Source organism: Larus michahellis, chromosome 2 (assembly GCF_964199755.1).
Source record: "Larus michahellis chromosome 2, bLarMic1.1, whole genome shotgun sequence".
NCBI lineage: Eukaryota > Metazoa > Chordata > Aves > Charadriiformes > Laridae > Larus > Larus michahellis.
The window spans coordinates 97,594,657-97,609,239 of record NC_133897.1 but is presented as its reverse complement, the minus strand read 5'-3'; the positions used below and the strand labels follow the sequence as shown (position 1 = coordinate 97,609,239).

General features: G+C 38.0%; 1 protein-coding gene across 3 annotated transcripts in view; it reads left to right on the top strand.

Moving 5' to 3' along the window:
- Window positions 1-14,583, top strand: part of GALNT1 (polypeptide N-acetylgalactosaminyltransferase 1) — an 85,725-nt gene that overhangs the window by 37,279 nt on the left and 33,863 nt on the right. For all 3 annotated transcript variants that reach the window (XM_074576337.1, XM_074576336.1, XM_074576338.1), the window contains 2 exons: window positions 5,026-5,256; window positions 12,389-12,563. In XM_074576337.1, coding sequence (XP_074432438.1) covers window positions 5,118-5,256; window positions 12,389-12,563 — 314 coding nt within the window. In that variant the 5' untranslated portion in view covers window positions 5,026-5,117. The remainder of the gene's footprint in view (window positions 1-5,025; window positions 5,257-12,388; window positions 12,564-14,583) is intronic.

Here is a 14,583-nt window from a genome sequence, read left to right as displayed (position 1 = left end):
CTGATTCATGTGAAAGTTGCTGTCAGGCTCCAAAGGTTTCTTTCTGCAGAGCAGCTTCCTAGCCTATTGATACCCAGATTATATGGATAAGGCTATTCCATGCTGGGTACAGGACTTTGTACTTGCATTTATTGAACTTGAGATTTTCAACCTGCCTGCTTTTCTGGCCTTTGGATGCCCCTTGGATTGGCCACCCAGGGCTGTTCCAGACTACTGTTTCAGGGTATTGTCTGCATGCTCCACCCCCGGTGGGGTGTCACCCACAACCTTGCTGACCGTGCATTCGGTCCCATCCCCCAGGTTCTCAGTAAAGACACTAACCGGTATCAGCTCCAATTTTGACCTCTGGAGGACACTACTGGTGAATGTCTGTCAGCTGGACTTTGTACTTCTGGTCAACACCCATAGAGCCTGGGGGTCTAGCCAGCAGTCCACCCACCTGGTAGCCCACTTCTTCAGGTCACGTCTTGCTCACTTCTCACAGTGAGCACTTGTCACTCTCACTCTGGAAGACTGTCACAGTCCCTGTTAAAGTCAAGATAAACAACTTTCACTGCTCTTCTCTTGCTCGCTAAACCAGATCTTGCCCCTTAAAGCAAGCTGCCAGGTTGGTCAAGTATCATATGCCCTTTGATGAATCTGTACTGTCTGTTCCCAGTTGCCTCCTTTTTTTTTTTTTTTTTTTAATGTGTGTGGATGTAGGTTCCAGGAGGATTTTTCCATAATCTTCACAGGGACCGAGGTGAGACTGACTAGCAGATGGTTCTCCAGGTCCTCCTTTTCCTTCTTGATGATGGCTTTTTTTCCTAATCCCAAGGCAACTCCCTGGATCACCATGACCTTTCAGAGATGATAGAGAATGACCTTGCAATCAGATCAGTCTGCTCCTTCAGCACCCTCAGATGCCTCGCATCTGGTGCCATGGAGTTGCACATGTCCAAGTGGTTTAAGAGATCCCTGACTCAATCCATCTGTACTGCCTATGGAGTTTCACTCCCGTAGATTCTGCCACCAGACTCTGATCTGGGGCACCCAATAAAAAAGGAAGCAAAAGAGGTACTGAATATCTCAGGCTTTTCCACACCCATTGTCACCAGGTCTGCTGTCCCACTGAGCAGTGGTCTTCCAAACTTGAATTCCAGGGTTCCCTGAGTATCTCCCCACGTGCTCAGGAGATGTTTCTATATTCCTCCAAAGTAGCTTTGCTTCCACCCTCTGTGTATTTTGCAGAAGTAGTGCAAGAATCTCTCCATGATGCTGCTTGCCTCACTTTGTCCCACAGATCCTGGCCAGCAGCCCCTCATTCCTCAAAGCAGGTCCTATGGTCTTAGAAACCTGCCTTTTGACACCATCCATGCATCCAGGTGTTGGTAGGCTGTGTGCACTCCTGCCTGAATCTCCAGTCACTGCACATATGCTCAGGTTCACACCTGGCAGTATCATGGATTCATACATGAATGAATAGCCAAAGGGTGGTTGTCTAAGAGCTGAACCTGGGCAGACTCATCAGTCTTTCAACAGCATCCCAGGCAGTATAACTGTTCTGGAAATGCGTGTCTGCAGGCTTTCCTTCTGTTGCCACAAGTCACTAATTTTCTGGATTTGTCCCTCACTCAGCCCCCATCTTAGGAATCTCCATCCACTCAGACTGCAATTCCTAGGTGTCTCTTTTTCTGTGCATCATAGGGCTGGGACTTGTGGCGCCGCAAGGTCTCTGTGAAGAGCTGTCTACTTACTGTTTACCCTTGCTCACGGTGTACCAGTCTGCCCACTTTGTCCTGTAGCTCCTTCCACTGAAGAAGCAGCACCTCTCCCATGGGTGAGGCCACCACCATTGTTCCAGCACCAGAGAGGGGTACCCAGCATGTCTTACAGCCCGAGCCCTGGGTGGTGGAGCCCTCTTCCAGAGGTCTATCTGGGTCAAGGCTCTGGTATTCTAAGAGCAATTGCTTCAACAGAGTTTCTGGGTCCCTCTGCTTCACTGCTGGGCTGCCTGAATTCTGCTGGTAAGCAGACAGTGGAAGTGCTGTCATGCTGTATTTTTACCACTGGTTTTAATTCATGAGATATGGTAAACTGCCCAAGGGTGTGAGAGCCTTTGTGTAAAGGTACAGTGAAGGGTCTTATTGATGGTGCCTGGTGTGCGCTGAACTTTGCATTGCTGTCTCGTGATCGCTGCCCTGAACCCTCAAAGGATTCAAAGGGTTCACAAAGTGTCTCTTTGACATTTCACTGAACTCTCAATGGAATTTTCTTGCATTAGAAGCAGATACAGTGCCAGCCTGTGCATTTTAAAACACTTCATATGGTTGGTATTTTTATGGACAAAAAGTCTAGATAGCGGTTCTCCTCCTGGTGTCATGCTAATTTGAAGACCCCTAAGCACTGTGCTTCTGTGTGTTTTACGCTTTCTTTTATAGCCTAATATCTCATGAGTCTGAACTTCAAGAAGTCTGATATTATGACTTCAGTTTTCTTTTAAAACATGTTATTTTTAATTAGCATTTGTTTTCTTTAAGTACAAGCAGGGTGGTGGCATGACTTGATTCTTTGTCAGATCACTTCTATGGTGTCTCAAATTAGAGCAAAAGAAGAAACCTCTCGTATGGAGAATTTAAGTGCAGTTGTACCATGTCAGACAGATTTTGTCTGTATGCAGTATTTGTTTCTGCCAGTGCTTGATAGTGTATACCTAGGGAAGAGAACAGGGGAAATCATAATGACACTTCCTCGCTGTACTCTCCTAGCACGCGGTGACTTGAGGGTCACAGTCAGGGACTGTCTGAAGTAGGGGGCGAGGACTTGGTATTTATTACCTGATGAACAGATTTGCAGCACTGGCAATGTACTGTGGCAGGCAGTTCCCCTGCGTAACTACACATTGTGGGGAGTACCTTCCTTTTGGCTTTCAACCTCTTGCTGCTAAACTCACTTGATTTCTGACAATACAAGAAGTAGGAGTAACAGGCAACAGTTGTTCTCTATTTACCATCTCCATGCAGCTTTCGATTTTATAGACGTGCCACTTGATTGAGGTTACATCGTTTCCAGCCAAAAAGAATGCTACTTTCTTCACTTATATCTCATAATGAAGCTATTCCTTTTGCCCTTCTCACTTGTCCTTTCTAATCCTTTTTATATCCTTATTGAAATGACAAGACTGGATGTTCATACAGCTCTCAAGATGAGAAAGCGGATACTGTGTAATGGCATAGTGATGGTTTGGTTTCTGTTCTTCTCTTAGTATTCTGTAACAAATTATTTTTCTTTGCTGCTGATCACTAAGCTGATGGTTTTAGAGAGCTTTATAATGCAACTCCAAGATCAGTTGGAGTTCAGAAGGATTCAGGCTCATCCTTCTGTCTATTTTAAAAAAGAAAACAACCAACCCCTAGGATTTTTTTCTTAACATACCTCACTTAATGTCTCATTTTGGTAATTTCACCTGGTATTTTATCATCTAATTGTTAACTACAGATACTTTTGTACTTCTTTGTTTTATATAGTCATCCATGTATGTCAAAACTGTATAGATGCAAACTGAGATTATCCCAAACAAAACTTTCTTGGCATTTGATGCACACCTATGCAGGAAGCAGAGGGATATACGCCCTTCTAATCCTGCAGAGGTGGTAGGCCACGGGCTCCTACATTGCTATGCCATCCAAACCTATGCCACTTAAGTGTCTAGGGATGTGTGGAGACACGAATGCCTTTGCTGCCCGTAAGAAATAATTTAGAAGAGGGATTTCATAGTATTTTGCCTCAAAAAGGCAGGGAGTGGGTGGGGAAGGGCATGAATCAAATTATGACAATGCAATACTAAAGGACGGGTAGTCTTAATGATACAGGTGTTTTTGTGAGTTTTTTTCATAATCATGGCTTACAATTAAAGTTCTCCTTTCCAATAAGTTCTTCAATTTAGGCTGAAAGCATGTAAGAAAAACTGTGTATGTCAATTTTAAAATTCTAGTGGGTTTTTGAAGTGTCTTATTTTCCATTTATTTTATAAGTTAAGAATATCTGCAATTCTGGTTTTAAATAGTAAGCTGTTCTCACTGGGAAATATTTAAGGAGTACTTTGCGTTTAAAAATGTGTGCACTGGTGGGGAACTTGCTGGTAAAAAAAAATAAACAAAAATATTCATATTTTAGTGTAAGTGACCAAACCCAAAGCTGTTCTTGATTCTGCCCTACCCAATTGTCAGTCATGGAAATAAACAGTCCTTGTAACAAAATTTGCTTGTAATTTGAGTAGGATAAAAGAGAATTTCAAAGGTTGGCATTCTAAAATTTTAATGTTTATGTGTTGAAAAATATCAAAAAGTTTGCTCTATAATCCATCATTAAACTGTTAAAATCACTTTACGCATCCAAATTATTAGTTGAGAACCTTTAGCTTTGAATGCCTAGTAAGTGATCGCAGCGGCTCATGTGTACTTTCTTCACTTTGCTTACTGTTTAACTTTACCAAAATGGATGTTTATTTTTGGTTTGTTGAAAGCAAAGCATTTGTCTTTGTGACTAAGGTGTAACGTGCTGTTGGACTTTATGTAAAATACAGGCATTTGTAGACTAGCATTCCTGCTGATGGGCCCAGACAATTGGCATGTGCTACCTGGCGGGAGCGTGAGGAATGTTAGCCTTGGGCTTCACGCAGCACAGATTGATACCTTGCTTCCTGAGGTGTTCCTGGTTTTCATTCATTTACCTTGTTCTGATTTCCAGAGGGTCCAGAGTTCCTTTTAATTTCATTAGATGTGCTTACCCTCTTCTCCAGTGGCTCTGCAGAGCACTCATTTTATCATTTCTGGTGATGAGTGTTAACGTATTGAAAGACTGGAGTAATGCTGCTTTAGTTGATCCTGGTCCGTTAGTCTCATTGGAATGCATAGAGCATTCATTTTGATACGTACAGCATTTGGTAATTAAACTGTTACCTTTAAAATGTAGTTAAAATTTCTGCTTTTAGCTGCTGTCCTTAGTAACTTTATGTGACTTTTTTCTTTTTCTTTTTTTTTCCAGATATAGAACGGGGTCTCTCAAACTGGATTAAAGAAACCTGTTGATGTTTTTATTTATACTTTTTTTTATTTTTGTATTTGACTTAAAGTGCCATGAAAAAATTTGCATATTGCAAGGTGGTCCTTGCCACCTCTTTGGTTTGGGTCCTTCTGGATATGTTTCTATTGCTGTACTTCAGTGAATGCAACAAATGTGACGAGAAAAAAGAACGAGGCCTCCCTGCTGGAGATGGTAAGTTTTCTGCCTGAGTAATCTTTAACTAATACACATCTAAAACTGCACTCCTTTTAAACATTTGATTTTTTTTTTCTTTCCACCCAACAATATAGCATTGCATCAGCATTTAGATGATGCAGAATGTTCAATGTTTCTTTGAATGACTAGGGAATAAGCACGTTGCCTGAGATGTGTGTTGTAGACTTAAATGCTTACTTAAGATGTAGAATTTTAAGCACTAATGTATATGAAAAATAATAAAGCTACACAACAAGCAGTTCAGGACTGTAAGCTATGTTAATATAGCCTAAAGCATGTTCTAATTTTCCACTAGTGAGGAAGCAAAGGCACTGTTAATTTCACTAGACTTGGTGGTAGAACAAACCAAACCAACAACCAAGCTTATTTGTCCCCCTGCCTCTGCCAAAAAAACAAACCCCAAAACAAAAAAAAAAACCCAACAAACCACACTACCTCCCACAAAAACAATCAAACAAAAACCAACCAACCAAAAACCAACAAAAGCCAAAACCCCACCTAAGCCAAAATTCGGCCAGTGACCGTAGCAATAAGGGACGGTGCATGTTGTGATGAAAACAAATTTGTGAAAATAAGTAGAATAAACTTGGATGTAAAAGTGACAAATATGGGGGGTGGGGTGGGTGTATATACATATATGCACGTGCTTATGTATGAAACTTTTTCTTTGAAGCGAGAGCTGTATTATTTAATACTAAAGCTCTTCAGGTAAGCTTTCAGTTTCGTTACTGCCATCTTAGTTTTTGGGTACCAGATAGATGAGCTCAGTGTGGTTTTTTTGAAAGCCAGTACCATTCCTGTTGCTAACTTTCTTTTCAGGAGGTCATGTTAGTTGATCAGATGGGAGGGAAGGCTTGGTGCAAGGCGAGTTCTCGTCCCTGCAATGTCTCAGCACAGGCATTTAGAACTGCAGGCAGCTGCTGCCTCCAGTTCATTTGTGAAACATCTAATTTTGTTGTATGGTGTCTCACCCACTGGAAAGGCCGTGTCTGTGTGTTTCACTGCTGCTATAGGAAACTTATGGAGTAATGCTCGATGTTAAATCTGATCAACCAACTGTACTCAAGATGCATGAATGGTTTCCATCACAAAAAACTTTTTCACCTGTTGACATCTGGTGTGGACAACTTTGACCCTCCCTGGGAAATTTTATGAAATGTTTTAAGACCAATAGTGCTCTGTTAGAGGATAACACTGGGGAGATATTTAGGAAATGTTAGTTTTGGTTTGCTTTTTTTCTCCCCATGATGAAAACAGGTCCACGAATCTCCACAGGGAACAACAACGTATAGGAATGTAGAAATTCTGTGCTTAGTACTTCTGAACTGTTGCTTTCACAACTGCACGCAGACATTTTAGAGAGGTTCTAATTCACCTGAGTTTTGCAGAAGGGACTTACATTTTCAGTTGCATTTCATCTTTTGTGTTTCTCTTTCAATAAGTGGAAGAGAAAGTGACGAGAAAATGAATTATGTATCAATTATGAATTAAGTATGTCTTTTATAGGAACTCAGTCTTTTTTTTTTCTGTCTTCAAAAGTTGGGAAATTTTTTTGAGGATAATATGATGACTAATATTGTGGTTACAAGGAATGGATCCACTTCTTGGATTCCCATGAAGTTTCTACATGATTTTTTTTTTTCTTTGCTGTTGGCAAACAGCAATTGAAATCAAATATCAAACTTGGTTTGATATGTGTTGTTGATTTTGAAAGTTCTGATGACTTTACACATAAAATCATTGGGGGAATCCTTCATATGAGGGAAAATTTGCATTTTTTTTTTTAGACTAGTATTATGACTTTCCCTATGCAATATTAGTTTTACTTGAGTACAGTTTTCATTCTGGCCTTTCCCTAACCTGTGTGTGTTAAAATTCCTGATATCTTTTTAATATCTTATTGGATTGTAAACAAACCAACCAACCAAAACTTTGTATGTGGTTTTGTACATTTTTCTTGTTTGTTTGTTTTTGTTGTTAAACAACTGACTTGTAGTAAGGTATGTGCAGAAATATGTGTGGTAGGAACCATAGTTGACATTTGACAATTCCTTGTGCACAGCTGACACTTCCTAGTTGCATGCCTGATCTTAGATATTCTTACTTGTTCCGGTAGTTTAGTGATTTGGAGTCTGTAGTGGATTTATTCCCACTCAGAATGCCTAGAATCTCCTCAGATAACACTGAGGCTATTTTTTCAAAATCTGCTTTTTCACTTCATTTTTTTACCCCCTGTTCATTTCCATAATTGATTTAGTTTTCTTGATTCAGCATAAATTATGTAAGCGTTCTGAATTTAATGGTCTCTGTCCATGTCACTCTAGTATATAGCTTCTCTTTGCAATTTGTGGAAGAATTCCATGGCGTTTAATGAACCTACTTGACATATGAGTAAGTTTTTTTCTGAAGAATTTGTAAGTTTATTTTAGGCTGTGCTTGCCTAGTTAGAAAAATTAGTCTTTAGATATTTCAGCAGGAGCAAATGATTTTGAGGATAATTTTGGACCGTTTAGGCTTTCATGAAGTTAGAAGTTCTTTTTCAAAATGAGACTGAGCCATGGTCTAAATGCCTTTGGGAAAAAATCTTTCTTCTTGATATTGATGGTGTAAGATACTAGCATCTTAAATCGTGAGCTTCAGCTTATGTGTCTAATATTGTATGTATATGGCTGTTATTTTTTACAAATTGCTCAAAATAAGAAATAATAAAGAAAATAATAAAGGAATGTGAATCTGTAAAAAATTCTGTGTACATGATGATGGTGAACTGTAAGATGAGTGGGATAAAGGTCTTTGTGTCTGCTGTCATAGAGATTGAGGGTTGGTAGTTAAAATGATGTGAGTGTGGAGATGAGGGGACAAGAGGTGAAGTGGTAAAGGGACAGGCACTTGCCAGGCTGTGAGTAAGAGAGCTGGCGTGGAGATATTTGGGAAAAGGGGGCCTGGCATGGTGTTTTCGTTGCATGGGACTGAGGAACTAAAATGATACTAGGAGAGGGATAGTTGGAATCCAGTGACTGTAATTGTGTGGGATGATTTGGACGTAGGCTTAAGCCTTTGCTCTACCCCCTCCACCATGGCAGAAGAAGACAGCAGTAGCTTCAGGAGGTAGCCAGGGGAAGTGGGGTCAGAACAAATAGCAGTGTTGATTCCAGCATCCATCTGTGGGAGCTGGGAAGGAGCCTGTGCTTGTCCTGGCTGATACTGCTGCTCTTCTCCCCATCATGACTGCTCCAGAGAGGGGGGAGTAGGTCAGGGGGAAGCTCTCCTCAGTGCTCAGCTCTGAGATTTTCACCTATTCTGAGCTCTCCATCTGACCTGGATGGTGTACATCCCTTACCCAAACTGTCACAGTTGTTCTTTCGATTAGCACATCTTCTGGGTGGTGGTTCCCTTTTTGTAATTACTGATGGTTCAGCAGTCAAATTCACAAAGAGTAATAGTTGATGGTGGAAGGCTGTTGCTGTAAGTTTAAAGGTTGTTATGAGTTAGAAAGAAAATCACTTAAGCATCATCCATGTTATGTAGTAGTCTTTTCCAAACCTGAAATGCATAGGGTATCTAGTTGAGCACTGTTGTTTCCAGACGGGGATCCAGCATTGCAATTTAGATTTCACAGCCTGGAATAGAATTTACTGATTATTGTAAACAAGCTCTAGACTTAGAGAATGTCTTGAACCCTTTCTTTAACACTACAAAAAGGGACCATTCCTGTAAACAAAAAAAATCCAGGTAGTACTGTGGTTTTACTAGTAAAGATTTTTTTGCGTAACGCTCTTGTTTCTGCAAGAATCCTGTATGTTAGCTCTGTCGTCTTGACTTAAATGAAGATCAAATGAGTCCTTCCTTACTCACAGTTATAGTCTTCGTATAGGTATGACTGCAAAGGAACTTCCAGCTTTTGCACTTGATGCAGTTTCTAAATAAACTTCCAAACTCATCCTTTTCCCCTGAAGGGCCGTTCCACTTGTGTAATGATTAGATGCCCTGCAAAAAAAAAAAAAAAAAAAAATCTTTCAGTCCTCAGTTTGGTTTTATAAGAGTCTTGTGATCTCAGCTACTTGCTATTTACATTCTTTTCTTGGGGCAATGACAAATTTAAACTAGGAACAGTCATTTTTGTGAAGTACCAATCAAGACCTTCTGTTTTGAATTTTGAACTCTTTAGTAAAGGTGGAATATTTAAGTCGTGACTCAGTTCTGAATATTCTCATCTGCATAAAAAAATCCATAAGAAGAAAAGTGAGCAGGTTGAAGATATAAAATACAGAGTTAATTTTTGAAAATATGAATGGTTCATCATAAATCAGTCTTGTTCTATTAAGACTGAGGTGTGTCTAAGAACTCTGAACTTTTACCTGTCAAAACAACTTCCTTGTAATTGTGGTAGTTCCTCTAAAGGTTACTGGACTTGGTGTTTTGGTCAGTTTACCATCGTTGTGGCCCCTAAAGATGTGTCAGGGAATAATCCACCCCTCTTTCTGGCTTTAGATGGTCTTAGATTTTGAAATATCTGGTTTTTATCAGGCATATTGCCTAGTAAAAAGGAATTTGAGGGCCGTAGTCCATAAAGAGTTCCTGACTCTTAACGAAGATTCTGGAAGAGATCAAGCCCTCTTTGAAACTAATGGTTTACTGATAAAATGAGAAATGTCTGCAAAAACATTACTAGATTTCCCATTGGATCAGGTGATGATTAAGTCGTTCATTTAGCTCTGAAACTTGCATCTGTAAATTAAATTACTGTTTGTTAGAAGTATGTCATCAGTACATGTTTACAGTCCTTCAAAGGAAATTTTTTTTTTCATAGTTAACTGACAAAAGAGCACCGCAGTTTGAATTTTTAACAATGTGTATTAGTCATTTTGGAAGAATGTTGTTGGTTTGTGTTGATAGGAAAACTATATGCTTTTGTGGGAAAACAGATTACTGTAAATGCAGAAAACTGTGAGAGAAAATGGTTAACTCTTCTTGGAAAGTCATCTCTCTGCTTGCACACCAAGCTTGCCTGTCTTTGCATTCAGTCAGTTCCGTAAAATATCTGTGGATCTAGTTAGCTATTGCTGGATTTTTATTTTTTTTTGCAGGAGAAGGGAGTACTTAGGTAAAATTTGTAATCAAGTACTATACATTTACTAATGAAATTTAAAAATTCAACTGATGACTTTGTGGAATTTGTACACCTGGATCCAACTCACTGATGTGCTAAACTAGCATCTAACAGCAAGATGTTCAAATGGGAAAGATGAGTTTTCAGTTAATTTAACTATTCGGTTTAACTGGTTTAGTCAAAGTTAAGAAAAAACTGGATGTATAAATGAAATTAGAAATTATTTATTATTCTAAATAGCAAATACGGCAGGTCAAGACATTCACTCTTGAGAATGCTGGAAAAAATGGGGAACAATTTTTTTTTAGCATATAGCTATATTCTGATAGCTTCTGGTTAATCATTTTTGGTATGTTGGGAAGAAAATGATTGAGTGTTCAAGTGAAACTCTATACAAATTGCTATACACTTAATAAAAACAGTTATGATAGCCTACATAATGAAACAAAGCTGAATATATATTATTAAGCCCAAATAATTGTCTTATTATATACCGTAATTTTTTGTTGTTTACCCCTCAAAAGGCACAAATTCTAGTTTAAAAGATTAAACTTTTTTTCTTTCTTGTGCAACTGCAAATCAGCGGGTTTTAATGTGAGTTCAGCCGTACTTTCTGAGGAGGCAAAGATGCAAGACAAGCGGCGTGCTCACTTTAGCCCAGGGTTAAAACCAACACGTGCGTAAATCAATCTGCTCAGGATCTGCTTGGACATACTAATTCGATCAGTTTTCAGCGCGTGAGTGACTGGCTGGCAACTCCTACTGTTACAGAGCTCAACTTGCCGTAAAGGGGAGTTTGGTAAAAAGAGAGCTTCTCTGTGGTGGGAGGATTTTCTCTGCTAAAGGTTACTGTGTTAATGCAACTGGCGCAGTTGCTTCAGGTACTTGAAAATGAAAGTTTCTCAAGGAACACGTTGTGCTTGTAACCGATTAGTGCTAAATGCAAATGAGGAAAATGTTTCACTTACTAATAAGTATATATTTTAAGTCTGTGTTTCAGCAAGGACAGAAGGCTTGGGTTTTTGTTTTTTTTTTTAAAAAAAATAATTATTCTTTAAATGGCTATTTGCACGCGGCATGAGCTCTAACTATACAGTGCTGTCCGAGATGCAAATTAAAGACAACTTGAAGCTAGGCTCATTATTGAAGGCTTTGGTGTCTTTATTTTAAAATACTTCCTGTTCCTCTGTTTGGATCTTAAATTACTATTTTTTAATTACAATTTGTACTGAATTTGTAAAGTAGTAATATATTTCAAATTCAGTGTATGAGCATTTAAAACATTTCAGTCCAGGAGAAAAGTAAATGAGCATTTGTAAAGAAATATGTTAACAGGTTTTTTTTATGGTTTGGTTTTTCATTTCTTTTGTTTAAAAATACCAAATAATTCAAGAATCTGGATTCCTTTTCTCCTCCCTCTCTCCCTCATCAGTTTGATATATAAGATTTCTTTGGTTTAAACATGTCAAGCGTTACTGTTTCCGTTCCGTTTCGAGTACTAACGTTGAACTCCAAAATGTAATTGTGTTGACTAAAAATAATGCTAGTAAAACGGAGAGAAATTATTTCTAAAATGTAAATGCCAGTGTCGTTCTGTTTAAAATAAACATGTTGAAATAAATGTAAAGTTACAATTTTACTTTAATCTTTACTAAAATCCCTGTAAAAGAAAATTCAACTTTTCCTGAAAAGCTTGTGTGTGCAAGAACAATCTGGGATATAAATGTTTCTTGTTCCAGAACTTTAACAGTAAAGCTGATTTGGACATGATGATGGATAGCTCTAAACTCTTACTGTTCTTTCAAATGAATTGTGGTATCCAAGAGCAGCGCATAACTACTTCTGTTAAACTCCCAAATACGACGATTAGTTGTCACTTCCAAAACTTGGTGTGTTTAGAACTGTGTTTTAAACAGGAACACTTCTACAGTGTAAAATAAAGTATAAACAAACAAAAGCAAGCATAAAAGTAGTTACCAACATTTTATTTATTCTTAGTTCCAGAACCTATACAAAAACCACATGAAGGACCTGGAGAGATGGGGAAGCCTGTGGTCATTCCAAAAGAGGAGCAAGAAAAAATGAAAGAAATGTTTAAAATAAATCAATTTAATTTAATGGCAAGTGAAATGATTGCACTCAACAGATCTTTACCTGATGTCAGGTTAGAAGGGTAAGTGCTTTATATTGTATTAAAATGTACTCAAATGAAAAATGTACAAAGAGTGATCCAAAACAAGAGTTCAGTTCTGTAAGATATTACTGTTGAAGCGAAAAGTAGGAGGATTACCTCTATATATGGTACTTATTTTACAAACAAGATTGAACAGCAGAAACAAGTTTTCTTCAGTGTTATTTAACTTTGAATCTGATTACAAATATAGAGCTTGTTCGGGGAATAGAAATTAATTTGTTTGAGGGAGAACAAAGTTAAGTTGGCATTTCAGGAAAAAATTACTTATTTGAAAAATTCATGTGCTGCTTGTAATGAGGCAGACTAAAATTCTGCATTATATGAAATAGAAAAGATTTGATGATGAGAAAGAAATACTTAAAATTTCTTACCTCATGAAATGTGCAAAACCTTATTTAGATTGCATTATAATGTTTTCTAATATCCATCTGGTTTGGTTTTGATCTTGCCTCTGAAATATTGATCCTTTCATAGCTGAGTCATAAGTAATTAGAAAGAAAATTGTAGCCTTGTTTTAAATACAACTAAGATTGCTTTACTCTCCTGGGGCTACTCTGGCAGGGTAGCTGATGATTCTCTCCACCCCCAACCCCTCTTGTTTTGAAAGGGACTCTCAAGTTAAATAAAGCTCATGAAACAAGATTTTTCCAATCAATTATCTGCATTCTCTTGCAAGAATCAGATGCTATAGAAACCCCATTTCTTTAGAAGCCCTGCTGTTGCTTCTGTATGCACAAGGCCTAGCTGCTGGATTAATTTATTTTCATTTCTTACCTCAGAAGGTAAAATTAGAAGAATGAGATGAAACTGTGTCCACTTTTCATTTTTTAATGCGTGATAAAGAGCTGGTTTGTTGGTACCTTAATCTTTTGTAATGAATGTGATTCTATGTAGCATAAGTTCCTGGTAGTGCTGGTGTTCTTAATAATTGAGCCATATATTCTTCAAAATATGATTCCATAAGTTTGAATTAATGTAACTTTTCAATTGATTTTCATATATATTATTAGTCAGATTTTATAGTCACTACTTACCTGTTTCTCAGCATAGTGGAAGAATACAAATCAGGAACTTGCAGGGTTTTCTGCCAAAACTGACGGATGTTGTTTTGGGGGGGGGGTTATACCCTTTCCTCTCATGTTATTGCTCTGATTGTGGTTGTAACTTGGTAATGGGATCTCTTGGAATTCGTGCAGATTTGTATGTAGTGTCTGCCCTGTTTATCACACTGTCTCTAGAATAAGAAACTGCCTTACTCTAAAGTGCTGACTTCCACTGGTTAAGAACTTGTCAGTAGCATTTTTAACTTGTTTTAGCTGTGAGGAAAATCATGAGTTTCATTGGAGACTTCTGTCAAAGCTGGGATGCTAATTTGGGGTGATTTCTGTATATTTTTTCTGGAAGAGCTAAATGGAAGGAATTAACAAAACTTTGGGGAAATGATAGTTACAACAGTTGGTTATTTGGAAGGTAAAGATGAGTAATTTTTCATTAAGACACAGGAAGTATGGAAGAAACTAAATAACATCATATGTTTATCAGCATTCGTATTGGAAAGCTTGCATGTATATGTTCTACCATTTTTATGGTGTAAGTACAAAAATAAGAAAATAAATTTGTGTATCTAAATACCTAAGCATCACTCAAGCTTTTGCAGACAAATTAAGTTATAATTTTAAAAGCGAGTTGAGCTATAGGAATTTTTTGTCTGGGACACGTGGACATGCTTTGCAGTTACTGTGTTACGCAGTAAAATATGCATTATAAATTTAGTAATGTTGTGTTTGTTTCTCTTCCATTTGTAGTTTCTTTTCCATTTGTATGGACACAAATACTATCACAATACTATACGTGTGAAAGTGGAATCTTAAAATAAGATTTTAGCTAAGGTCTCAGGACAGAGTTGGATTTTCTGTTTTTGTAAATTGCTGCCAACATCTTTAACATTTATTTGCTGTGTGCGTTTTTAGTAGATTGAGAGAAAAATGGTCCCCGAAAA